Consider the following 24,024-nt stretch of genomic DNA (forward strand, 5'->3'; position numbering starts at 1 on the left):
ATTCTCAGGGTTGAGTCATGGAAAAATGCTTTGGGATTTCTCATTCAATAATCAGAGGCAAATATGTAGCCTACTTATACAAGCAACCTTTTATCTAATCCTCCTATTGCATCATGTGTGATCCTTTACACCGAGACGCTAATTCTGTTGATTTTACCAGCTCACAAACTGACAAAACAGGATAAATGAGCCGTGACAGCTTGTGACGGTTTCTTTCATTTTTATTTCAAGTTTGAGGACTTGCTTGCAAAATACTCAGTGCGGATAGCAAACAAGTGTCTTTAGGATGAACTGAGATGATGCTGAAAAGGTTGAGTGCCCCCTCCAAACAAAGACATTAAGTCATACAATTAATCCCCCCCCCCCCCCCCCCCATCAGACATCATTGCACACATGATAGAACAGCAGAGGGTCACTTTCTTTATTATCACGACTCAGAATGCTCCTCTGCCCAGTTTAAAAATCCATAACAGAGACACCTGGGGCAACCAGTGGTGCAGTCTCACCTAATCTGGATCCCAGCTTTGAGTTCTTTCATAAATAAAATTTAAAAAAAAATTAAAAAATCTTTATTTTATGCCAATTCACAAACCACACCAACAAATTACTTTTCCCTAAAAAAACAAACAGATTAGTGTACAAACATCTACTTTAAAAAATAAAATAACGCTATACACCATTATGTATCCTTGAAATAATTAAAAGTTCTGATTTAAACCCCCCTGGCTCAATCAGGAATCATCTGTTAAAGCCCCAAATCAGTAGTTGAAACCAAGCGCTTTCCACCGTTTCGTTGAAAAGATGAGATATGGGGTTGGAGAAATGCATCCATATCGCTGTCTATGACTTTGACAGTGGTTACAAGTACAAACAATCCATGATATCAAAATTATAGTTCTACCAATGCTTTGAGGCTATAGTGTTAGTTTCCATTTACTTTGTTTACAAACATTGGAGTAAAACAAGTTTATATTTCAGGTTCTGATGGGGTACGACAATTGAACTAAGCTCATGAGGCATTTTATACATTATATTCTTCAATAATTAAATGGGTACATATCATTAATTTATAAGTCACAAAATGGATGTAACAACTACAGATTGAGTTATTCAGAATGCGTCTGACTCCAACAACAAATACAAGCATTGCACCCTATGCAAGTTAGTTACGGTACATTGAATATTGAGCGATGACTTGGCCACAGGTTTGACGCTGGGAATGCATTTGAAAGGGTAGGACTGAAGTTGCAGAATTAGGGAGAGCGCAGTTGTTGAATAGGGGTCATGGACAATCACTCTGCTTTGGTACGCTTCAGTGCCCCTGGAAGTTTATCTTGAAGCCTGAAAAGGGGAAAATCATGTATATACACTGCACCTGGGAAGACAAATCCTTTAGGAGGGTTTAACCAAGAAGAAGCTACTGATGCGGTGTGGTCCTGCATGCCATGTAGAAATTCTATTACCAAAAAACAGAACATGGTGTTCTGTGATTTCACCTCATCTACATATTGATGGTTAGAAAAAGGTGTGCCCTTACCTTGCAAGTGTGACTTCAACTCTGGTGCGAATCAGTTCAATGTATTTATCAATCTGGGTCTGAAAGAGAACAAATTGTTAATCAACACAGGTTCATAACAAACATTAGTAATTGTATGTAAAAACAAACTTTCATTCTTACTTTATTTTTGTCATAAACCGGAGGCGTGCTGAATAAGATGACATCCGCTGTCAATGAGAAACAGTGGACTCTGGTTAGGCACATTTGTATCGCTGGAGGTTTCCAGATCGCATGGGACACCTCTAACATGCCATTTCAATAAAGCTACAGTATTCATTGAATACTATGGACCTGTTAAAAGAACAATATATTACTGTACCTCTCAAGGCTATTTAAACCATGTCTACTGTACATAATTCAGACCTTGTCCCCTCCCATCTTTAGAGTAAATATAAGTCTGATTGCTCCCCGCAATTATGTAGGCAGAAGTACTGATCTGTACAATACAAGAACATAGACCAGGGATGGGCAACTTGGATGGGGTGCCCCAAAAAAATCTGAACTCATGAGGGGCCAGTGTTGTTCGGGGGTCTGAGTACCCACATGTGGATACACCCCCACATTGCGAGTGAAACATTTTAGGAACCCCCCCTCTTGACAGCAGAGAGAAATGTTTGAGTTAACTTTGTGCAATTCTACACATTCTGCCATGGGGTGAAGAGAATGTTGCCATTTTAAAGCAAGTTTCCTGCAAGTCTACGTATTTTGCCATGGGGCGGAGACAAATGATCGCAGTTTTTAAATATGATACCTGAGACTGACGAACAAAATCAAATGGGGGGGGCCCCCCAGACAGTAATTAGACCATGATAACAAGTTTAGATAGCTGACCGCTAGAATAATTTACCAATCTAAAAAATATTTAGCTGACAATGGGCTAATTGAGTGACTAACACCGCAGGTGCACACGCACATTTCCACCTTGTGTATTCTACTATTCTAACTTGCAACAGTAGGTTGAAACCCCGACGGAGTAAATAATAAAAACGGTAAGTGAATTTTTTGTTGATTAATCTGAGGGCAGCCAGTTGCCCATCCCTGACACAGGACGACCTACAGAGCCCCATTAGTTATTAACAAACATGTAATGAGAAGTCTAGGTTCCCAGAGGATCGTAAAAAGAAAAAGAAAATCACCTGCGCATTATTAGAACATCAAGTGTCTACGTGACCGGGTGCAGAACACTTATTTGTGAGCATTAGACAAATGGAAGACTGGCGTGTGTGATTCTTACCCAGTATGAGGATTGTGATACCATTGAAGACAGCTCCCACATATGTCATCAGCCACATAAAACCAGCCAGCTGCAACAGAGGGACCAGAACATTTCAGAAACCTACCACACCTTATGGATAAATGTCATGACAAGAATAAGGACCACATTTTCCTTGGCCACTATCGATCAATTTAATTATGATCCTCTTATTCAAACATTGACTGTGTTTGATATGAGCGTCCCACAATGTTTAGCCTCTATAGTAACTTACTGTTGGAAAAACACACTAGCTGTAATCCACTCCTTCCTTCATCTGATAAACTCTTAATCCCTCATTTGAACATCTGCCAGGCATTTCTTTCTCTGCCACCACATGACAACTTCTCAGGCTTTCTTAGTCAGGCGTAACAATACATAACAATACATCAATCTCTCCAAAGACAACTGACCACAGTTAATAGACCAACAGCTCTTAAGGTGTGCAAAATACTACTTTTTAATTGTACAATTCTAAGCACCGTAAGTCAATTTTCCATCCAGTCAACATAAACCCTAATTTTGTCCCAAGAGCAGTACCCTTCAGCCTAGTAGATGAAACTGGTGAGACTCACAAAACTACTCCCCTTGCTATACATGCCTGACAGAAGACTCTACATCAAGAACTTCTAGAATGAATCATTTAGATCCAATTGAAGACCATAGCATTGGAAATCTCCAAGACGGCAGTAGCTTATAGCCTAATGAACATTACCTTCAGTGAGTCCACCAGGTCCTCCACCAGCAGCAAGTGTTTGATCTGTTTAACGGCTCGGTTCACATAGGTCAGAAACACATCCACATATTTACGGAAAGTCTCAGGCTGAACAGTTAGGTCCTGCTCCATCAGACCCCTGTGGGAGAAAACACATCAGTCATCACCTAACAATCAAATCAGACAATGACTCCAAGGGGTCAAGTTCAATACAAGTAGACTCGGTTCTAATAATACATCCTTGTTTCCCCATTTTCCAACATATCCCAAGTTGAGCAGTCATACTTGAAGGGGTGGCCCTCTCCAGACTTCTGCACTGCCTGAATGACAGACTTGTAGATGCGGAAGGTGATTGTCACACAGAGCAGGGCAAGCAGCAGGTAGGACAACACACTGATGATGCTGAAGATGGCCAGGGACAGAAGGACCAGCAGGGACATGCCAAAGGCCACCGCAGACTTCTTGGGGTCCCGCCAGTACACCAGCTCCATCACTGGATGAGGAATGAACAGGGTGGAACAGGGGAGAGAGTTAATTCTCAAGCCAAACCTGACTGTCAGATGATCACAGATGTCCTTTATAAATCCTAATACTGAAGAAAGGTTTTGATGAGAAACCTGAGAGCATAAAGTTCCCAATTTCCCTCATATGATCTCAGGTATGACCATAACGCCACTGCCAACATGCAGTTCATTCTAGTTGAATGAGTCGTGGCTGTGAGGATTATCCATGTTACAACACACAGATCTCAGACAGAGCCAAATCTAAAAGGCATTTTCTCAGGGTTCAAAATAATGGAATGGAACACATGGTCAACACCTTTTCTCCTTGAGGAACTGGAACAATTGACAGTGCGCCGTTATTTGGTCACGTCATGTTAGTCTAATTCTCCACAGCACCAGGGCATCAGTCCACAATCAACACTGGAAAATAATTTCCCCTCAGTTCTCAGGTGAGCGCAACTGGTGGCAAATGGTTATCATTATCCTGAAAAATTGGTAATCCAGTCTCATCTAGTGAAATTCAGTGGGGACCTACATTTCATTCATAGTTGTCCTAATTCAGGAGTTGTTCACTATCCCAAATGGGCTGTAGCCTGCAGCCAGGGTTTTTGTAGTTTAGAATGGTGCCAAAAACATGCGCTTCGACACAAATGTCCCCTCATCTGTTAACTTGATGCCAGTTCAGGAAGCACTAGGCTACATCAATAGCTAGGATTCCATGTGAATATTCTAAAATTCACATTAACAAAATAAACACATTGTCCCACCATGGGTGTGTTTCCACTAGGGTGGCAAAGGGTCAGAAACTCTGGTAAATGAATCCCTGGAATTTCTGAACTTTTGCTTAAATTCATCAAACAAGTTAGCGTATAACAGTGAAGCTTTTTTGTGGGATACACAAGGCAATTCTAGGTCTTGTGGCCTAATTTTTAGTTAAAATATCCCCAATTCGATGGAATTGCAACCCTCTGCATGCAGTGTATTCTTCCATCACATGTACAGCTGATTCTCAAGATCTTGCACACTAATGAGATGCTATTGAGCCCACACTACTACACTGTCTGAGCCAAGGACTACATGCTTTCTGGTAAGTTGATATTACAATACTGGGTGGGGGGAATATATTTTATATGACTCACATGATTTTTTGTTAACTAGAATAATAGTAGCGTACAGCTAAGTTTGTTTTAATCAATTCTAACGTGTTAACAATTCCTGCTAGTTAGTTTTCGCTCCAATGTGGCTTTTAGCTTGCTTGAGCCTGCTTGCCGAGGACTGTTAATTCACTCGTTTCCATACATTTAATTTGAAAAAAATTCTTACAAAAGGAGTTGTTTAATGTAACTGCTTAACTATTTATCTATTCATGGAATGTCAAATTTAAAAAAAATGCAATCTATGTATAACAATGCAAGGTTCATTTAACTGTAGAATAAGAAAATCTATTCAAAAATATTAGCTTTGAATGCCTGAAATCTATAATCTTGTTGTAGTTAATGTTATTTTGCAACTGACATGCAGGCATGACAGTTAGCATTATTTTTTATTTTTTATAGACACAGGGTAGCTAGCTTAAGTTTGGTACCTAGCTAGCACCAATACAACTAGCCTGAAAACAATGACCAGTAGAAACTGCAGTAATCTTCATTATTCTTAGCAATGATTTAGGAATCCTTGTGAGTAAGTATTAGCTAGGTAGCCACTTGTTGTTGACCTATTGAAATTGAACTCCAGTTCATGAAGCTAACAGTATAGGCAGCCAGCTAGCTTCATCTGGCTAGTGAGGCTCAACCGGACAGGGTTATGCGTTGTGAAGCTTCATCTGGCTAGTGAGGCTCAACCGGACAGGGTTATGCGTTGTGAAGCTAGCCACAATAAGGATTAGGCACAAGTGGAATTTGCCGTTTGCCTTCAAAATAAAAGGATCTCTTTGAAAGTGATACAGGTTACAATCGGTGGACTCATGCCATATTTAGACTAATGTTAAATTAAGGTTGCTCGGCGACACCCACAACACAATTGTTCAGAGTTTACACAAATATTAGCGTTGTAGCTCTTATCGCGGGACTGACTGTGAAATCACCTCCCCAGTAAGCCTATTTTGTGTATTGACATTCAAATTGCACTGTACAGCTTTAACTAAGGACTAGGGATCAATGAAATGGGGTATGTTTTTTCCCCCAACATCCTCTCAGAGTTAGACTCCAAAACATCCAGCCAGTATTGTTTTTCCTTGGGAATAGTGTTCAATACACAGGTTGACAATAAATGTGGCTCAATTCAGTTGTTTCCAAGTCCCGCAATAAGAGCTACGACGCTAATCTTCTCTGGGTGTCATTGATCCACAATCCATAGGTAAGGCTGTACAGTGAAATAAGTATGTCCAATGCAATTCTAAAGTATAATACATCCAGTGTGGTTGCAATAGATTTGTCAAATTAACAACATTGTCTTTTGCTGGTTTTACATAACATTCCAACCTCATTTAGCATGACCTATTCAATTATGGCATAATTCTACTATTTGTATTCATTTGCATCACTGACAATGGAGTACTTTTATTTTGAAGGCTAACTGCAAAGTCCACTATTGTGGCTGATCCTTATTGTGGCTAGCTTCACATAGATGGGTCCGACCACCATTAATCAAATAAAAACTGTCTTATAAATGAGGATTCTTTTTTTATGACACCTAGCTATAGCTACTGAAACCGATGTCGTTTTGCAATGTTTTTGGGGAAGACATCGTTTGCATCCATGAGCTAGCTAGCTTTTTTATGACCAGTACTGTAGGTTCACAAGACAACTTTACCAGCATCATAGCATCAGTATTGATGACTTGTGACATATGACATACGAGTGATAATTGAATAAAAACGCAAAACATGAATGAATGTGTTAAATTATTGTGTGACGTGCAGTCATATTCAGGTCCTGATAGGCCAAATAGTGTTATTTGATACGCAAAGACCCAAACGGCATTCCATAGTATGAGAAATCGTGGTTGAGAATGAAACGACTGAACAAATGAACAAAACAGCACAGCAAGTAAGTGAAAGAAATAGGTTTTGACTATGTTTTACTGATAATGGGGACATACATAAATGACAACAAAATAACTTTTTGGTCAGTGTGGTGTGTGTAACCTTTAACTAGGCCAGTCAGTTAAGAACAAATTCTTATTTACAATGGACAGCCTACCCCGGCCAAACCTGGACGACGCGGGGCCAATTGTGCGCCGCCCTATGGGACTCCCAGTCACGGCCGGATGTGATACATCCTGAATTCTGAAGCATGCGTTGATGGCTTAGCGTTTATTTCCGGACTGCAACACTATGACTTCTACCCCCACAGCACTCTCTCCATTGATTGGTAGGTTACACTATATTTAGTGTAACCTACCTATATTTACACTATCCTTCAAATACTGAGCAACACATTTACCATTTGTCTCCGTACTCCATAAGTGGTGAAACACTAAAATGTGATATCTTTGTTTAAATGTATACGCATGAAACATACATTATGGAACACATGCCCCACACTCAGTCATAGTTAGTGGAAATCAAAAAGCTGGCCTTCTTACTGTAAGGTACATTGTGCACATTTTGCCAAGCTGTTTTTAGCTTCTGAAGCAGCCAAATTGACTTTTACAATAGCTGGCTAGGCTAGTCAAACTAACATGGGAGAGACGATATGGACATGCCTGGTGCCCAGAATGATGACGTTTGTAGCAAGAGTGGCGTGGAGGAGAATGAATTCTGTTCAGTTTAGTCAGTCCTCCTGATGACCCCTTCACAGCTAGTTAGTTATACCTTTGCCTAGAAACTTCAGAGTGAATTTGAAACTTGTCTGCCGAAGTTAGGACTGTACAGAATCATTCATTTTGTACAGGAATAATAGTTTAAACTAGACGTTAAACCCGTAGTTGTTATTTTCACCTAATGTACCACAAAAACCGCTTTAGCCGTCATCCTGGCCTGATATCGGCCTCACCATCTTAGCTACTTCCCTCTCCTTAATGCGGAGCGAAGGACACTGTGCCGCATCTGTTGCAGCGCATACTCTCCCCATTGAGCAGTAGACTATCAGTGACATCCAGATGGTTACTACCAATATTACAAGTTATTTCTCGTATAGGCTGCCATCTTACTAAAAATAAAATCAAGTGGGATGGAACAAATTTGAGATTGTGACCAATACAAGGTATTTCTCCGTAGCCCATCAAAATAAACATCACTTACTTTTACAAGTAACTAGTACCATGCTGCTGCCAGTAGCCAGCATTTCTAGCTGGAAGGGCTGATCAGAACAACTGACTGAACCGAATCCATTCGTCGCCACACTACGCCGCATGACATACGCCATCCATTTGGGCACCAGGCCTGTCCATATAGCCTCTCCCCTGTAACACTGGTTGGCTTTCAATAAAATGGCTGAGCGGTCAAGAGTTACCTCTACATACGATCAAGACAAGTCACATTGCATGCTGCATATTTCAGGTGCACTCGAGCTGATCAGAGGAGAGGCATAGAGGCCTCTATCTTATTTCAGTCATAAACTCAGGTTTTACATTGAGATAAAAGCAGGACATTGGCCACCTTCATGACGAGGAGTATTGGCTCACCACTTACATTTCCTTGATGAAACCACTGAGCTGACAAGGTTGGTTTGATTAATGAAAGCAAAGGGATGGTAACCATGCCTTCCTTGGTCCAATCCTTGTCAGGGTGATTAGAACCATTTTAAAAGCCTTCAAATAGGGCCATGTGCTCGCGGTCGTTGCTACCCGGGATCCTTGGTATGTCCCTAAACTGACAATACCGTAGCTACATAACATTGGTCAGAGATCAACTGGGTGAACAAACGAACTATTGTGGGCTACGGAGCTACTCAAAAATACAAAAGGCTTTCTCTGGTCTTCGGCCTTTGCTAGCTACCAAATTACCAAATGACCCGTTAACATTCACTCACACATAACCCCCCCCCACACGCCATCAATTGTTTGAACATGATTCGCATACGAGTGTGGTTGAGCTGAGCTCGAGCTATTACGGTCAAAATGTTTGCATTCAAAATAAAACAATTCAAAAAATAATAATTTCCTACCGGAATATGTGGATTCTTTTGTCGATGAAGCGTTCAGAGAGGACGAGATCTGGCCAGACTGTGTCATCGGATCTGCCATTTTTGTGATGATTTCTACCCAGACAACGAGACAATCAAAATAAACGTAAAATCGAAGTGCGTAGCTAGCTAATATGTTCTGTTCCAAATTCTTTTCAATTTTTAATAGATGACTGACGCTAAATTGACTCTTCAAGCCCGTTTGACGCCTTGAAAATGATGTTTCGGAGCACAACGATGGACGTGCCTTCACCACGAAGGGGGGGCTTGGCTTTAAAGGTGTGGTCTCAATATGGTGTGGTCTAGTCAGTATCATTACCTTATACCGCATATTTATACAGTGGCTTACTTATGCTACTCTTTTATAAATAATTGTTTAAAAAATCCTGAGTTCATTTTTCCTATATCCATAAAATAACCTTAATAATCACCCAGTCAATCAACCAATCATCTCAAGAACCCCAGGGGCTCTCCCAAGTTTATTCACAGGGTTTACTACCTACCCCTTTGTGTGTGCGTGTGTGTGTGCGCGTGCGTGCGTGCGAGTGCGAGAGGGGATTATTATCACAAATATTTTTACTGAAATAGAAGGAAAATATAAAATATAATTTAAACAATAACCGAAATGGGGACCCATATTTTTTGACAAGGCTTTGTGTCACTGAAAAACTCAGAATGTAGATTCTGTTTTCCCATTCAGGGGCAACAACAATGCCTTATTATTTACAAAAATGTCATGGCACTGGTAGGCTGCCGTTCTCTGAGCATCACAAGGCTGTATAGCTGCCATTTTTATTTCAGCTTTTGCTTCTGATGGTTTGTTGCAGAGGAAGTGCAGACATCTGGATAGGAATCATATAATTAGTGACTAGAAAGCACTAGTCGAGACATACAGTGCTGCGATGGATGCAATTGGTGTTTCCTACTCGAACCCATTGGAGGACTACGAGATGATTCACCGGATCGGTAGTGGTACATACGGAGACGTATTTAAGGTAGGCCTATTTGAAATAAACCATGCTCTGATATTTTGCAGTCCTTTAGTGAAAATGATGTCTCTTTCGAACAGGATTTGTATCCACCCCCCGATTTATAAGATTGTTTTGATATGGCTTTATTGGTATACCTGAGCAGACCCACCTGTTTGATTAAATGGTTATTCATATCCCTAGTCGGTTCCATGTTGACGGGTTGCAGTCAAGGTTTAAAAACAGAATGTGATGGTTTTATTAATCAAGAGTGATATACATTGTTTTGTGATGTTTTTTTTTTTTCCTGATATAATGTTTGCCAGAAAAGTGGTATTTCACCATCCGTTCTGTCATCAATTTGTGCATGGAGGCAGGCTGCATGGTCTCTCTCCATAACTGTATTGAATGTTTGGTTGACATGTGCACAGAGTTTAACATCAGAATGGCTGATGTCAAAACAAGGCTCATTGAAATGCTGAAAAACCCCTTTCTCTTGGTCTACCCGGTCATTTGTTGAAAAAGGTCCAGCACACTAAATTATGAAATGCACTCCACTGTTAAATCTTACAATATGGTTAGCTGAGATGGTGACTAGAAGGGAGCAGTTGGTAACAGGAAACTAACAATGAGTTGAGAAAGGAAGAAGTGTCATCTGTGAGAAACTGACTGTACACATGAAGCCAGTACCCTGACCGATAGCATAATATTTGGAATGGCCAGCAAATATAGTATTTTCACTGCAGCTTCACTGTCACAGCACATGACACCCCAGACATCCTTGTAAAGTATTGGAGAGAGTTCTGTAATGAATGTACTTTTTCTAATTGAAAAAATAAAATGAGTAGATCATTATGAAATTAGGGAACGATTGGTCGCCTAGGTCCTGTTTGGTAAGTGATCTTGATCAGACATTTGCAATAATAGGCGAGGTAAAGGTTCTGCTGCAATAAGATACATGCCTTACATCTCCGGAAATCTTTTACTACAGAAACAAAACAGGAAGTGAGTACCGTTCCGTAACAGATGTCTTTTTTTCAAAGGTAGCAGTTCTTCTATTGGTGACACGAGCCTCATTGTTCCCTGGTGGCCGTTTGCTGCTTTGCTTGGTAACAGAAGCATGGTGTCTGTATGATCTGTAGACCAATGGAAGCTGCATAGGAGAGGACGGCGTATAATAATGTCTGAACGAAGCTAATAGAATGGCATCATGATCTGTAGACCCGTGGAAGCTGCATAGGAGAGGACAGTGTATAATAATGGCTGGAACAGAGCGAATGAAATGGCATCAAACACATAGAAACCATGTGTTTGATACCATTCCACATATTCTGCTCCAGCCATTACCACAAGCCCGTCCTCCCCAATTAAAGTGCCACCAACCTCCTGTGCTGTAGCCATACAGGGAGGGTGTTCTTCATCACCCAAGTTTTCTCAGAAAAAGAAAGTGTGAGCACAAGGCCTACAAATAGGATAATATATCTGGAAATATTTTAACTAGTGATGCGTGAGGCTTCTATTCCTTTTCCCACTGAGATGCTGTGACACTCATGACTTCAAAGGTCATGTCACTACCTATAACGTTCACAGCAAGAAGTGAAACCACAATGTCATATGATCAGAATAAAAATTGTAAAAAAATTGTACGTTGTCTTCTCTATAGGCACGAAACATCAAGACATCCGTGATCTCTGCAATCAAAGTTGTAAAACTAGATCCTGGTAGGATATTTATCCCAAATGTGATTGTGTTTATCTTAAAGGCCCAGTGATTCTCCTGTGTTTAATATATATTTACACACTATGAGTTTGGAATAATAGTGCGAAATTGTGAAAATTATGATTATGCCCTTTTATAGAGTTGTTTGAAAGGACTGCCTGAAATGTCTGCTTGTTTTGATGGGATTGAGTTTTGGCCTGCCTGGTGACATCACCAGGCGATACGTTAGTTAATACACCAACAAGAAAGAGGGCTCCAAACCCATCTGCCAATAACAGCTAGTTTTCAGTTTTCCCTTCCCCACTCAGACCACTCCCAGACAGTCCTAGCTAAATTCTTGCTTAAAAAATTATCTTTGCTAAGAAGCTATTTTTGGTTATTGTTTTTCAATTAAAATAGTCAAAAATCACAGTAAGGTACTTAATTGTTACCCAGATATGATATGATATTGAGATAAAAATATCTGCATTGGACCTTTAATCACATTGTGGTGAAGTCGTGATATTCCAGTCTTTTCTCATCTCTCTCTTCAGGTGATGACATCTTATCTATCCAGCAGGAGATTACCATGATTAAAGAATGCACTCACAAGAACATTGTGGCCTATTTCGGCAGCTACCTCAGGTTTGGTCTGCAATCAAACATTACGTTGAAACTTGATATGAAATGCAATGAGGTATTCCATTTAATAGTGGTGGGAAAAGTACCCAGTTGTCATACCTTAAAGGTACTGTACCTTAATAGAAAATGACTCAATTAAAAGTGAAAGTCACCCAGTAAAATACTACTTGAGTAAAAGTCAAAGTATTTGGTTTTAAATATACTTAAGTATCAAAAGTAAAAGTATAAATCATTTCAAATTCCTTATATTAATCAAACTATGCGGTTTATTTATCGATAGCCAGGGGCACACTCAAACACTCAGACATAATTTACAAACAAAGCATTTGTGTTTAGTGAGTCTGCCAAATCAGAGGCAGTAAGGATGACCAGGGTTGTTCTCTTGATAAGTGTGTGAATTTGACCATTTTCATGTCCTGCTAAGCATTCAAAATGTAACATGTACTTTTGGGTGCCAGGGAAAATGAATGGAGTAAAACATACATTATTATCTTAATGAATGTAGTGAAGTAATTGTTGTAAAACAAAATACCCCAAAAAACTACTTAAGTAGTACTTTAAAGTATTTTTACTTAAGTACTTTACACCACTGTCCTTTAACGGCATGCCTCTTCCTTTGATAGAAATAACAAGCTGTGGATTTGCATGGAGTACTGCGGAGGAGGTTCCCTGCAGGACATTTATCATGGTAGTTAATACATGGCTCTGGTGTATATGAATGGCATCATTCAGTGTTCAAGTAAATATATATAATGTATATATTTACTCCCCAAAATATGGGGGATTGGAAATGATGCAGACAATTACATTGATGGAATCCACAATCAATCTGCAATATTAAAGCTGATCTATCCCTTAAAAAAATGATCAAATAAATGATATCAGTTACTACTGTGTACATCATTCATTTTTTTTTTATGATGGCCCTGACATACTTCATTTTTATGTTTCCATAGTTACTGGCCCCCTGAATGAGAGGCAGATTGCATATGTGTGCAGGGAAACACTACAGGTAAGCATGAAATTATATGCAGCTTTATTCATTGGCTGAGGCGTTCAACCATTTTCTACTGTGAAACTTTCTATTTGGATGTAACATTATTCACATTATAAATTCATAAACATCATGCTTGACTGTTGCTCTGGGGTACAGTGCCACACTCTAAAAAATAAAGGTGCAAGTTGGAACCAAATAAGGTTCTTGAGTGCAATACCATAGGGCATATGGGTATTCAACTTTGACCCTACGAGGTCCGGAGCCTGCTGGTTTTCTGTTTTTACTTGATAATGAATTGCACCCACCTGGTGTCCCAGGACTAAATCAGTCCCTGATTAGAGGGGAACAGTGAAAAAAAAGCATTGGAACTGTCTTTGAGGTTCAGAGTTGAGTTTGAGGGCCATAGGGTAACCATTTTAGGGTCTCTGAAGAACCATTCAAAAATCCAAACCAGAAATGTGTTTGGCCTTCCAGGACTGGAATTGAATAGCCCTGCTGTAGTGTTTTAAGCCTTATTTGCATATTTCTCAGTGCCTTTTGAATGAATTTGAGTTACCAGTACCACCCATGACTGTGTTTGCTACTTAGAGAGACATGGTTGTTGCATTCATTCATTTACAGTCATGTGGCCTTCACAAAGTGACAAAACAATACATATTTCATAAGGACTTATTTTAAGGGCCTCTTAAATTACATTAAGCTGGCTTGCAAAGTGATGTGTAATTCCGATTGGAATCCAGCCTGAGTGGGGATATCCAACATTTGGAACTTTTATTCACATGCAACCTGCATTCAGAATGACTACCAGGGTTGAGAAGATTAAGGTATGAGATGACCTTAAACATCTTAACTGGAACACTAACTGATGCAATAAGTCCAAGTAACAGATTGGAATAGTTTAGAAAAATGTATGTTATATATTTGAGTAGCATGAGATTCAATTAATCAATCAATGTGCATGCAAAAACATAGATATTGAAACAAACAATTCTAAAACCCAACCTGCAATAGAGCATGCTGGGAAATAGATTAATTATGGGTGTGGTTTTGGTTAAACTCTGGTTATTAACACCAACACTGAATGTATTTTACACCAGTGAGTGGTACTACCCCCCCCCCCCTTTTAAATCAATGGTTCTTTATCAGGCAAGAATTCTCCTTTTATCCCCATTTAAGAACATTAATTTTTTTCAGTGTGGTGTTATTGGGTTTTCTGTGTTTATAGGGACTGCATCACTTACATGAGACTGGGAAAATGCATAGAGACATAAAGGTAATGTATTGTTGGATATAAAACATGTAAATAGTTTACTCTACCCCTCATCTGAATTGAATCATTTTGGTCTGGCGTGTTGGAACTACTCCTTCATACTTACTGAAATTTAATATTTAAGTGTGTGTGTGAGTAATTGGAGCTGTGGGCGGTCCTCATGAGAGAGCATGAGACGGTGCACTCATTGTGTCACTGTGGGTTTTTCACAGGGAGCAAACGTTCTTCTGACAGAGCGAGGAGATGTCAAACTGGGTCAGTGACTGTCAACCACCCTCACACTGTCACTCACTCTCACACATCCTCTCTGCCTCTCCCATAGACGCACTCAAAAACAGATCTACTAAAATACTTTTTCTCCAACTCTCTCACAACATCTTTTTTTCCCCAGCGGATTTTGGCGTTGCAGCTGAGATCAACGCCTCCGTTGCCAAGAGGAAGTCATTCATAGGCACGCCTTACTGGTGAGTGATCTAAGTTCGTCCATGGTACCAAAACAAGGCCATTGATCATGGTTTAGCATAGTTATCCACGGGCAGCTGTGCTCTTGTAGGATGGCACCCGAGGTGGCAGCAGTGGAGAAGAAAGGTGGCTACAACCAGCTATGTGACATCTGGGCAGTGGGCATCACCGCTATCGAGCTGGCAGAGCTTCAGCCTCCCATGTTTGACCTGCACCCCATGAGGTGAGGGCTCCGTTGCTGGGATGTCACCTCTCATTATTATCAGTATACAGATTAAATCTAGTTTCATCTATCCAGTCATATTAACAGATCAGATTTTGATAATTAACACTGCGTCATGTTTCATCAACAGGTTAAGTACATATGATTTTTTTTGTTCTTTTTTTTCCCAGGGCCTTGATGATGATGTCAAAGAGCAGCTTCCAGCCACCCAAACTAAAGGACAAGGCCAAATGGTTTAAGTTACTTTATAGTTAAAAAGTCATATGAGCTCCAGAACTGAAAGTATATACTGTATGTTACTGTGAGTGTCTAGGAGCCCATGTGGTAATGACCAATAACTATCTGTTTAGGTCTGCAGACTTTCACAGCTTTGTGAAAATATCCCTCACCAAGAACCCTCGCAAGAGGCCCAGTTCGGAGAAACTGTTACAGGTACTACCTCAGAGTTCCATCCTTTTAGAGGAGCGCAACAAAATAGCATCAACGTTAATAAAAAAACTGGTGAATTCATGTCCCTAGTGGAAAAACTGTTCTGTAGTCCTTCGGGTGACAGACACTCTCCACATTATCTACGTTTTCTCTTCAGCACCCCTTTGTGAGTCAACTGCTGACCAGGACTCTGGCCATTGAACTGCTGGACATGGCCAGCAACCCTGTTCTGCAAACCACACACACTATGGATGAGAGTGATCTTGATGTGAGCTTGTCCCCCTATCCTATCCTACTCTTTCCTGAAATGTATGCTTGGGCTCAACAATATATGATGTGGATTACTATACAACTAAGATGAATATGTCACTAATGATCTGTATGTGCTGTGTATGTTGTTGTTGTGTGGGTTTGCAGACATGCAGTGCATTCCCTGATCAGATCCATTCCTTAGCGAAACACCTGCCGGTCCAAAGGACTCAGTCTGAGGAGCAGTGTGAGTAACTACAGATGTAGGATCTTAATTTGATCACCCTGTTCCAGAAACATGGAGTGTATTTGAGGTTCATAAAGGCTTCTGAAGTTTGTAATTTGCACTTAGAAATTTTAGAATTGATTTTCCCTCATGAAAAATGTATCAACCTCTACAAACATGTATATTTAATTATATTCCACATAATAACTAACATCCTGTTGCTGCAGGATTTTTTTCCTGAAGTAGCAAACTCACCTCCTCAAATTAAGATACGGCATCTGTATAGCCTCTCAGATCCTTGCCCTCTAAGCAAAGCTCCTCAAGGACTCTGTTACTGATGAGCCATTGTTATGGCCAATGTAGCATTACATTACAGCATCCAGGGGCAAGCAGCCAAGGTCAGTAGGACACGAGGGGATAGTCACTGGTATCTATTCACAGAAAATGAAAGAGAGTAGTGTGAGAACAAGTGTGTTTTTGTTTACTGGTATCTCATTGTCATAACAAAAATATATGATTATGATGATTATCAACTACAGAGTTTATTTCATAAACTCAGCAAAAATAGAAACGTCCTCTCACTGTCAACTGTTTATTTTCAGCAAACTTAACATTTGTAAATATTTGTATGAACATAACAAGATTCAACAACAGAGACATAAACTGAACAAGTTCCACAGACATGTGACTAACAGAAATGGAATAATGTGTTCCTGAACAAAGGGGGGTCAAAACCAAAAGTAACAGGCAGTATCTGGTGTGGCCACCAGCTGCATTAAGTACTGCAATGCATCTCCTCCTAATGGACTGCACCAGATTTGCCAGTTCTTGCTGGGAGATGTTCCACCAAGGCACCTGCAAGGTCCCAGTCATTTCTGGGGAGGAATGGCCCTAGCCCTCACCCTCTGATCCAACAGGTCCCAGACTTGGTCAATGGGATTGAGATCCGGGCAGGCTATGGCAGAATACTGAATTTCCTGTCTTGCAGTAAATCACGCACAGAACGAGCAGTATGGTTGGTGGCATTGTCATGTCAGGATGAGCCTGCAGGAAGGGTACCACATGAGGGAGGGGGATGTCTTCCCTGTAACGCACAGCGTTGAGATTGCCTGCAATGACAACAAGCTCAGTCCGATGATGCTGTGACACACTGCCCCAGACCATGACGGATCCTCCACCTCAAAATTGATCCCGCTCCAGAGTACAGGCCTCAGTGTAACGCTCATTCCTTTGAAGATAAATGCGAATCTGACCATCAACCCTGGTGAGACAAAACCGCGACTCGTCAGTGAAGAGCACTTTTTTGCCAATCCTGTCTGGTCCAGCAACGGTGGGTTTGTGCCCATAGGCGACGTTGTTGCCGGTGATGTCTGGTGAGGACCTGCCTTACAACAGGCCTACAAGCCCTCAGTCCAGCCTCTCAGCCTATTGCGAACAGTCTGAGCACTGATGGGGGGATTGTGTGTTCCTGGTGTAACTCGGGCAGTTGTTGTTGCCATCCTGTACCTGTCCCACAGGTGTGATGTTCGGGTGTACCGATCTTGTGCAGGTGTTGTTACACATGGTCTGCCACTGCGAGGACGGACAGCTGATCGTCCATCTCCCTGTAGCGCTGTCTTATATGCGTCTCACAGTACAGACATTGCAGTTTATTGCCCTGGCCACATCTGCTGTCCTCATGCTTCCTTGCAGTATGCCTAAGGCACATTCACACAGATGAGCAGGGACCCTGGGCATCTTTCTTTTGGTGTGTTTCATTGTCAGTAGAAAGGCCTCTTTAGTGTCCTAAATTTTCATAACTGTGACTTTACCGTCTGTAAGCTGTTAGTGTCTTAACGACCGTTCCACAGGTGCATGTTCATTAATTGTTTATGGTTCACTGAACAAGCATGGGAAACAGTGTTTGAACCCTTTACAATGAAGATCTGTGAAGTCATTTGGATTTTTCAGAATTCTGTTTGAAAGACAGGGTCCGGAAAAAGGCACGTTTCTTTTTGTTCTTTTTTTTTGCTGAGTTTATTTAAAGGTGTTATTCTGGATCATAATTGTATATGTGTGTTTTCCAGTTGATCTGCTGAAATTTGGGCCTCCCATGAGGAAGGAGACTGAGCTCTCTCCTGACCTGGTGAGGATTATCTGTGTCTAACCTCTATGTTCCACAAACAGCATGTTGAACATAGAAAAACAATAGATTTATTTGTCAAATTGTCAGTGCATGAACATATTTTCCCCAACAGGGATCATATGACGAATGGAGCATTACAGGAGATGAGAAGAACTCACCGTAAGCTATTATTTCTCACTTCCTATGTGACGTCAGCCGTAATAAATCGGTAATGAAAGCAACAATAACTGAATCTACTCTACATTTGAGGTGCAGAAGTCTACTGGAGTGTGTTGAGGAAGCTTTACTTGAAAGGTGAGGCTATAAGACATTCCATATACATCTCATTTATAGCACTTACCTACCTACTGTATTGTGTCTGGAAGGTAAAACAACCTTACCTACCTACTGTATTGTGTCTGGAAGGTAAAACAACCTTACCTACCTACTGTATTGTGTCTGGAAGGTAAAACAACCTTACCTACCTACTGTATTGTGTCTGGAAGGTAAAACAACCTTACCTACCTACTGTATTGCGTCTGGAAGGTAAAACAACCTTACCTACCTACTGTATTGCGTCTGGAAGGTAAAACAACCTTACCTACCTACTGTATTGTGTCTGGAAGGTAAAACAACCTTACCTACCTACTGTATTGTGTCTGGAAGGTAAAACAACCTTACCTACCTACTGTATTGCGTCTGGAAGGTAAAACAACCTTACCTATCTACTGTATTGTGTCTGGAAGGTAAAACAACCTTACCTACCTACTGTATTGTGTCTGGAAGGTAAAACAACCTTACCTACCTACTGTATTGCGTCTGGAAGGTAAAACAACCTTGCCTACCTACTGTATTGTGTCTGGAAGGTAAAACAACCTTACCTACCTACTGTATTGCGTCTGGAAGGTAAAACAACCTTACCTACCTACTGTATTGCGTCTGGAAGGTAAAACAACCTTACCTACCTACTGTATTGCGTCTGGAAGATAAAACAACCTTACCTACCTACTGTATTGTGTCTGGAAGGTAAAACAACCTTACCTACCTACTGTATTGTGTCTGGAAGGTAAAACAACCTTACCTACCTACTGTATTGTTTCTGGAAGGCAATAACACACCGAAGGGAAAAAAAGAACAAAATATAATTTCCATTACAAACAAACAAACATACCAAGTAAAACAATACTGCACATTCACACCACTAGACATTTTTAATTCCCATAACATAGTATATTTGTGTCTGTTTGATATTCCTTGCAGGAGGTTAACCATAAAGAGAGCGCCCTCTGCTGAGGTGAGAGAGAACTACAGACTATCATCAGCCTCTCAGACACTCAACAATGTTTCTTTGGACCAACACCAGTGTCTGTGTTCATCTGTTGCAGCACTCTCCTGAAGATGAGGACATGGATAAAAGTGGTACCGTGAAGCGGAGTGGGCTCCTCAGCCCTGCCTTAAGGCATAGCATCTCCCCATCCACTGACTCGACTCCTCCCACTGTCACACCTCCAGTCGCAGACTCCGCCCTGGCTGAACCCTCTCTCTTCAACTCCACTATCTTCTCAGACCTCTCACTTTCCTCCAACTGCTCGTTTGAAGGTACAGCACCGCACACGACACACCCAGGAACGCTAAAACAATCTATGACATCATCGCGTAACAAGTAGTGAAATCAACTGCTTTTCATGTATACTATCTGCATGACCAATTTAAGAACAGTCTCAAACCCATAATCCTGAGCCGCTATGCCGCACTTATGGGTCTGTGTGTTCCTGCAGAGGGCAGTGAGTCAAAGGGACGTTGGCCTGGAGAGACATCCTACATGGCCCTGGGGCCCCCACTGTCTCCAGAATGGAGCACACTGAGGAGGAGAACTGAGGACTCGGTGAGACACCATCAACAAGTCACTGACAGCACTTTTCAATTCATATTTTGTGCACACATGATGACAGATGATCTATTTGGAATTTGTTTTTTCTTCAGAGAGGTGATTGTCATGGACTTCCACCCACGCCCAAAGTCCATGTAAGTCAAGATGTCTGGATATACAGCCACCAAAAAATAAAATACGTGTTTAGTTTTAATGTCATGTGCAAAAGTACAGTGAAACGCCTTTCTTGCAAACTCAAAACCCCCAAATGCAATAATCAATAACAATTTAATACTAGGAAAAAACACGAGACATAAGAACACAATAAGTAAGTAAGCACATTATATACAGGGTCAGTTCCATATTTACAATGTGGAGGGATGGAGGTAGATATGTATAGGGGTAAGCATACTATATACAGGGTCAGTTCCATATTTACAATGTGGAGGGATGGAGGTTGATATGTATAGGGGTAAGCATACTATATACAGGGTCAGTTCCATATTTACAATGTGCAGGAATACTGGAGGGATGGAGGTAGATATGTATAGGGGTACGGTGACTATATACAGGGTCAGTAGGAGGTAGATATGTATAGGTGTAAGCATAATATATACAGGGTCAGTTCCATATTTACAATGCGCAGGGATACTGGAGTGATGGAGGTATATATGTATAGGGGTACGGTGACTATATACAGGGTCAGTAGGAGGTAGATATGTATAGGGGTAAGCATACTATATACAGGGTCAGTTCCAATACCATTTTTAAAATGTGCAGGGATCCTGGACCTAATATTGTGTACAATACGTTTTTTGTAGTGAGTCATATGTTGATGATGTAAAGAATATTTGCTGGTATGAGGAGCAACTAGACGTTGCACTTGATACATTTATAAAATTGCTTATTCCAGTTACTAATAAACACGTATCCATTAAGACAATAACTAAAAATGGTTAAATCTCCTTTTTTATTTTTTTATTTTTTATTTAACCAGGTAGGCTAGTTGAGAACAAGTTCTCATTTGCAACTGCGATCTGGCCAAGATAAAGCACAGCAATTCGACACATACAACAACAGAGTTACACATGGAATTAACAAAACATCCATTCAATAATACTGTAGAAAAAATTAAACAAAAAGTCTATATACAGTGAGTGCAAATTAGGTAATATGAGGGAGTTAAGGCAATAAATAGGCCATGGTGGCGAAGTAATTACAATATAGCAATAAACACTGGAATAGTAGATGTGCAGAAGATGAATGTGCAAGTAGAGATACTGGGGTGCAAAGGAACAAGATAAATAAATATAGTATGGGGATGAGGTAGGTAGATAGATGGGCTATTTACAGATGGGCTATTTACAGATGGGCTATGTACAGGTGCAGTGATCTGTGAGCTGCTCTGACAGCTGGTGCTTAAAGCTAGTAAGGGAGATATGAGTCTCCAGCTTCAGTGATTTTTGCAGTTCGTTCCAGTCATTGGCAGCAGAGAACTGGAAAGAAAGGCGACCAAAGGAGGAATTGGCTTTGGGGGTGAACAGTGAGATATACCTGCTGGAGTGCGTGCTACGAGTGGGTGCTGCTATGGTGACCAGTGAGCTGAGATGAGGCGGGGCTTTACCTAGCAGAGACTTGTAGATGACCTGTAGCCAGTGGGTTTGGCAACGAGTATGAAGCGAGGGTCAACCAACGAGAGCGTACAGGTCGCAGTGGTGGGTAGTGTATGGGGCTTTGGTGACAAAATGGATGGAACTGTGATAGACTGCATCCAATTTGTTGAGTAAAGTGTTGGAAGCTATTTTATAGATGACATCGCCGAAGTCGAGGATCGGTAGGATGGTCAGTTTTACGAGGGTATGTTTGGCAGCATAAGTGAAGGATGCTTTGTTGCGATATAGGAAGCCGATTCTAGATTTAATTTTGGATTGGAGATGCTTAATGTGAGTCTGGAAGGAGAGTTTACAGTCAGACACCTAGGTATTTGTAGTTGTCCACGTATTCTAAGTCAGAGCCGTCCAGAGTAGTGATGCTGGATGAGCGTGCAGGTGCGGGCAATGATCGGTTGAATAGCATGCATTTAGTTTTACTTGCATTTAAGAGCAGTTGGAGGCCACGGAAGGAGAGTTGTATGGCATTGAAGCTCGTCTGGAGGTTAGTTAACACAGTGTCCAAAGAGGGGCCAGAAGTTTACAAGATGGTGTCGTCTGCGTAGAGGTGGATCAGAGAATCACCAGCAGCAAGAGAAGTTTCATCATTGATGCATACAGAGAAAAGAGTCGGCCTGAGAATTAAACCCTTTGGCACGACCAGAGAGACTGCCAGAGGTCCGGACAACAGGCCCTCCGATTTGACACACTGAACTCTATCAGAGAAGTAGTTGGTAAACCAGGCGAGGCAATCATTTGAGAAACCAAGGCTGCCAATAAGAATGTGGTGATTGACAGAGTCGAAAGCCTTGGCCAGATCAATGAATACGGCTGCACAGTAATGTCTCATCGATTATGATATCGTTTTGGACCTTGAGCATGGCATGGCCATGGACCCATGACCAGCTCTGAAACCAGATTGCATAGCGGAGAAGGTACGGTGGGATTCGAAATGGTCGGTAATATGTTTGTTAACTTGGCTCTCGAAGACCTTAAAGACAGGGTAGGATATATATAGGTTTGTAGCAGTTTGGGTCTAGAGTGTCACCCCCTTTGAAGAGGGGGATGACCTCGGCAGCTTTCCAATCTTTGGGAATCTCAGACGGTACGAAAGAGAGGTTGTATAGGGGTTGCAACAATCGGCAGGTAATTTTATAAAAGAGGGTCTAGATTGTCTAGCCCGGCTTATTTGTAGGGGTCCAGATTTTGCAGCTCTTTCAGAACATCAGCTATCTGGATTTGGGTGAAGGAGATATGGTGCGGGCTTGGGCGGGTTAGGGGTAGCCAGGTGGAAAGCATGGCCAACCGTAGAGAAATGCTTATTGAAATTGTCAATTATAGTCGATTTATCGGTGGAAACAGTGTTTCCTAGCCTCAGAGCAGTGGGCAGCTGGGAGGAGGTGCTCTTATTCTCCATGGACTTTACAGTGGCCCAGAACTTTTTTGAGTTTGTACTACAGGATGCACATTTCTGTTTGAAAAAGCTAGCCTTAGGAAAGCTAACTGCCTGTGTATATTTGTTCCTAACTTCCCTGAAAAGTTGCATATCACGGGGGCTGTTCGATGCTAATGCAGAACACCACAGGATGTTTTTGTGCTCGTCAAGGGCAGACAGGTCTGGAGTGAACCAAGGACTATATCTATTCCTATGTCTACATTTTTTGAATGGAGCATGCTTATTTAAGATGGTGACGAAGGAACTTTTTAAAGAAATAACCAGGCATCCTCTATTGACGGGATGAGGTCAATGTCATTCCAGGATACCCGGGCCAGGTCGAATAGAAAGGCCTGCTCGCTGAAGTGTTTTAGGGAGCGTTGGACAGTAATGAGGGGTGGTCGTTTGATCGCAGACCCATTACGGATGCAGGCAATGAGGCAGTGATCACTGAGATCTTGATTGAAAACAGCAGAGGTGTATTAGGAGGGTGAGTTAGTTAGGATGATATCTATGAGGGTGCCCGTGTTTACGGATTTGGGTTTGTACCTGGTAGGTTCATTGATAATTTGTGTGAGATTGAGGCCATCAAGTTTAGATTGTAGGTTGGCCGGGGTGTTAAGCATGTCTCAGTTTAGGTCACCTAAC

The 24,024-nt window shown here is 41.2% G+C and overlaps 2 protein-coding genes across 4 annotated transcripts in view; one reads left to right on the top strand and one right to left on the bottom strand.

Annotated features, from left to right (window-relative positions):
* Nucleotides 1-203: 203 nt before the first annotated feature.
* On the bottom strand, nucleotides 204-9,635 carry LOC109874112 (reticulon-3). 2 transcript variants are annotated; one of them, XM_031809314.1, is made up of 8 exons: nucleotides 9,333-9,635; nucleotides 9,137-9,229; nucleotides 3,811-4,018; nucleotides 3,526-3,664; nucleotides 2,793-2,862; nucleotides 1,679-1,725; nucleotides 1,538-1,596; nucleotides 204-1,341 (listed from the first exon to the last, which is right to left on the bottom strand). In XM_031809314.1, the coding sequence occupies exons 2-8, from the start codon at nucleotides 9,213-9,215 to the stop codon at nucleotides 1,293-1,295; spliced, it is 651 nt and encodes a 216-aa protein (XP_031665174.1). In that variant the 5' UTR covers nucleotides 9,216-9,229; nucleotides 9,333-9,635; the 3' UTR covers nucleotides 204-1,292. The 2 variants fall into 2 exon arrangements, with proteins under 2 accessions (XP_031665174.1, XP_020321482.2); XM_020465893.2 differs by having other exon boundaries at nucleotides 9,137-9,624.
* Nucleotides 9,636-9,857: 222 nt separating this feature from the next.
* The window catches only part of LOC109874164 (mitogen-activated protein kinase kinase kinase kinase 2), a 30,331-nt gene continuing 16,164 nt past the window's right edge, over nucleotides 9,858-24,024 (top strand). Inside the window, exons 1-20 of one of the 2 annotated variants that reach the window (XR_004206103.1) lie at nucleotides 9,858-10,149; nucleotides 11,786-11,843; nucleotides 12,375-12,465; nucleotides 13,086-13,150; nucleotides 13,419-13,474; nucleotides 14,685-14,732; nucleotides 14,942-14,984; nucleotides 15,121-15,193; nucleotides 15,283-15,414; nucleotides 15,585-15,647; nucleotides 15,765-15,846; nucleotides 16,001-16,111; nucleotides 16,261-16,339; nucleotides 18,385-18,443; nucleotides 18,556-18,602; nucleotides 18,699-18,737; nucleotides 19,683-19,716; nucleotides 19,808-20,021; nucleotides 20,201-20,307; nucleotides 20,406-20,447. Coding sequence is in view for 1 of the 2 variants with exons in the window: in XM_020465972.2 (XP_020321561.1) it covers nucleotides 10,057-10,149; nucleotides 11,786-11,843; nucleotides 12,375-12,465; nucleotides 13,086-13,150; nucleotides 13,419-13,474; nucleotides 14,685-14,732; nucleotides 14,942-14,984; nucleotides 15,121-15,193; nucleotides 15,283-15,414; nucleotides 15,585-15,647; nucleotides 15,765-15,846; nucleotides 16,001-16,111; nucleotides 16,261-16,339; nucleotides 18,385-18,443; nucleotides 18,556-18,602; nucleotides 18,693-18,737; nucleotides 19,683-19,716; nucleotides 19,808-20,021; nucleotides 20,201-20,307; nucleotides 20,406-20,447 (1,542 nt within the window). In the remaining variant the exon portion in view is untranslated. Of the gene's footprint in view, nucleotides 10,150-11,785; nucleotides 11,844-12,374; nucleotides 12,466-13,085; nucleotides 13,151-13,418; nucleotides 13,475-14,684; nucleotides 14,733-14,941; nucleotides 14,985-15,120; nucleotides 15,194-15,282; nucleotides 15,415-15,584; nucleotides 15,648-15,764; nucleotides 15,847-16,000; nucleotides 16,112-16,260; nucleotides 16,340-18,384; nucleotides 18,444-18,555; nucleotides 18,603-18,692; nucleotides 18,738-19,682; nucleotides 19,717-19,807; nucleotides 20,022-20,200; nucleotides 20,308-20,405; nucleotides 20,448-24,024 lie in introns of both variants that reach the window. The other variant, XM_020465972.2, reaches the window with a different exon arrangement.

This window comes from Oncorhynchus kisutch, linkage group LG29 (genome assembly GCF_002021735.2).
Source record: "Oncorhynchus kisutch isolate 150728-3 linkage group LG29, Okis_V2, whole genome shotgun sequence".
Classification (NCBI taxonomy): Eukaryota; Metazoa; Chordata; class Actinopteri; order Salmoniformes; family Salmonidae; genus Oncorhynchus; species Oncorhynchus kisutch.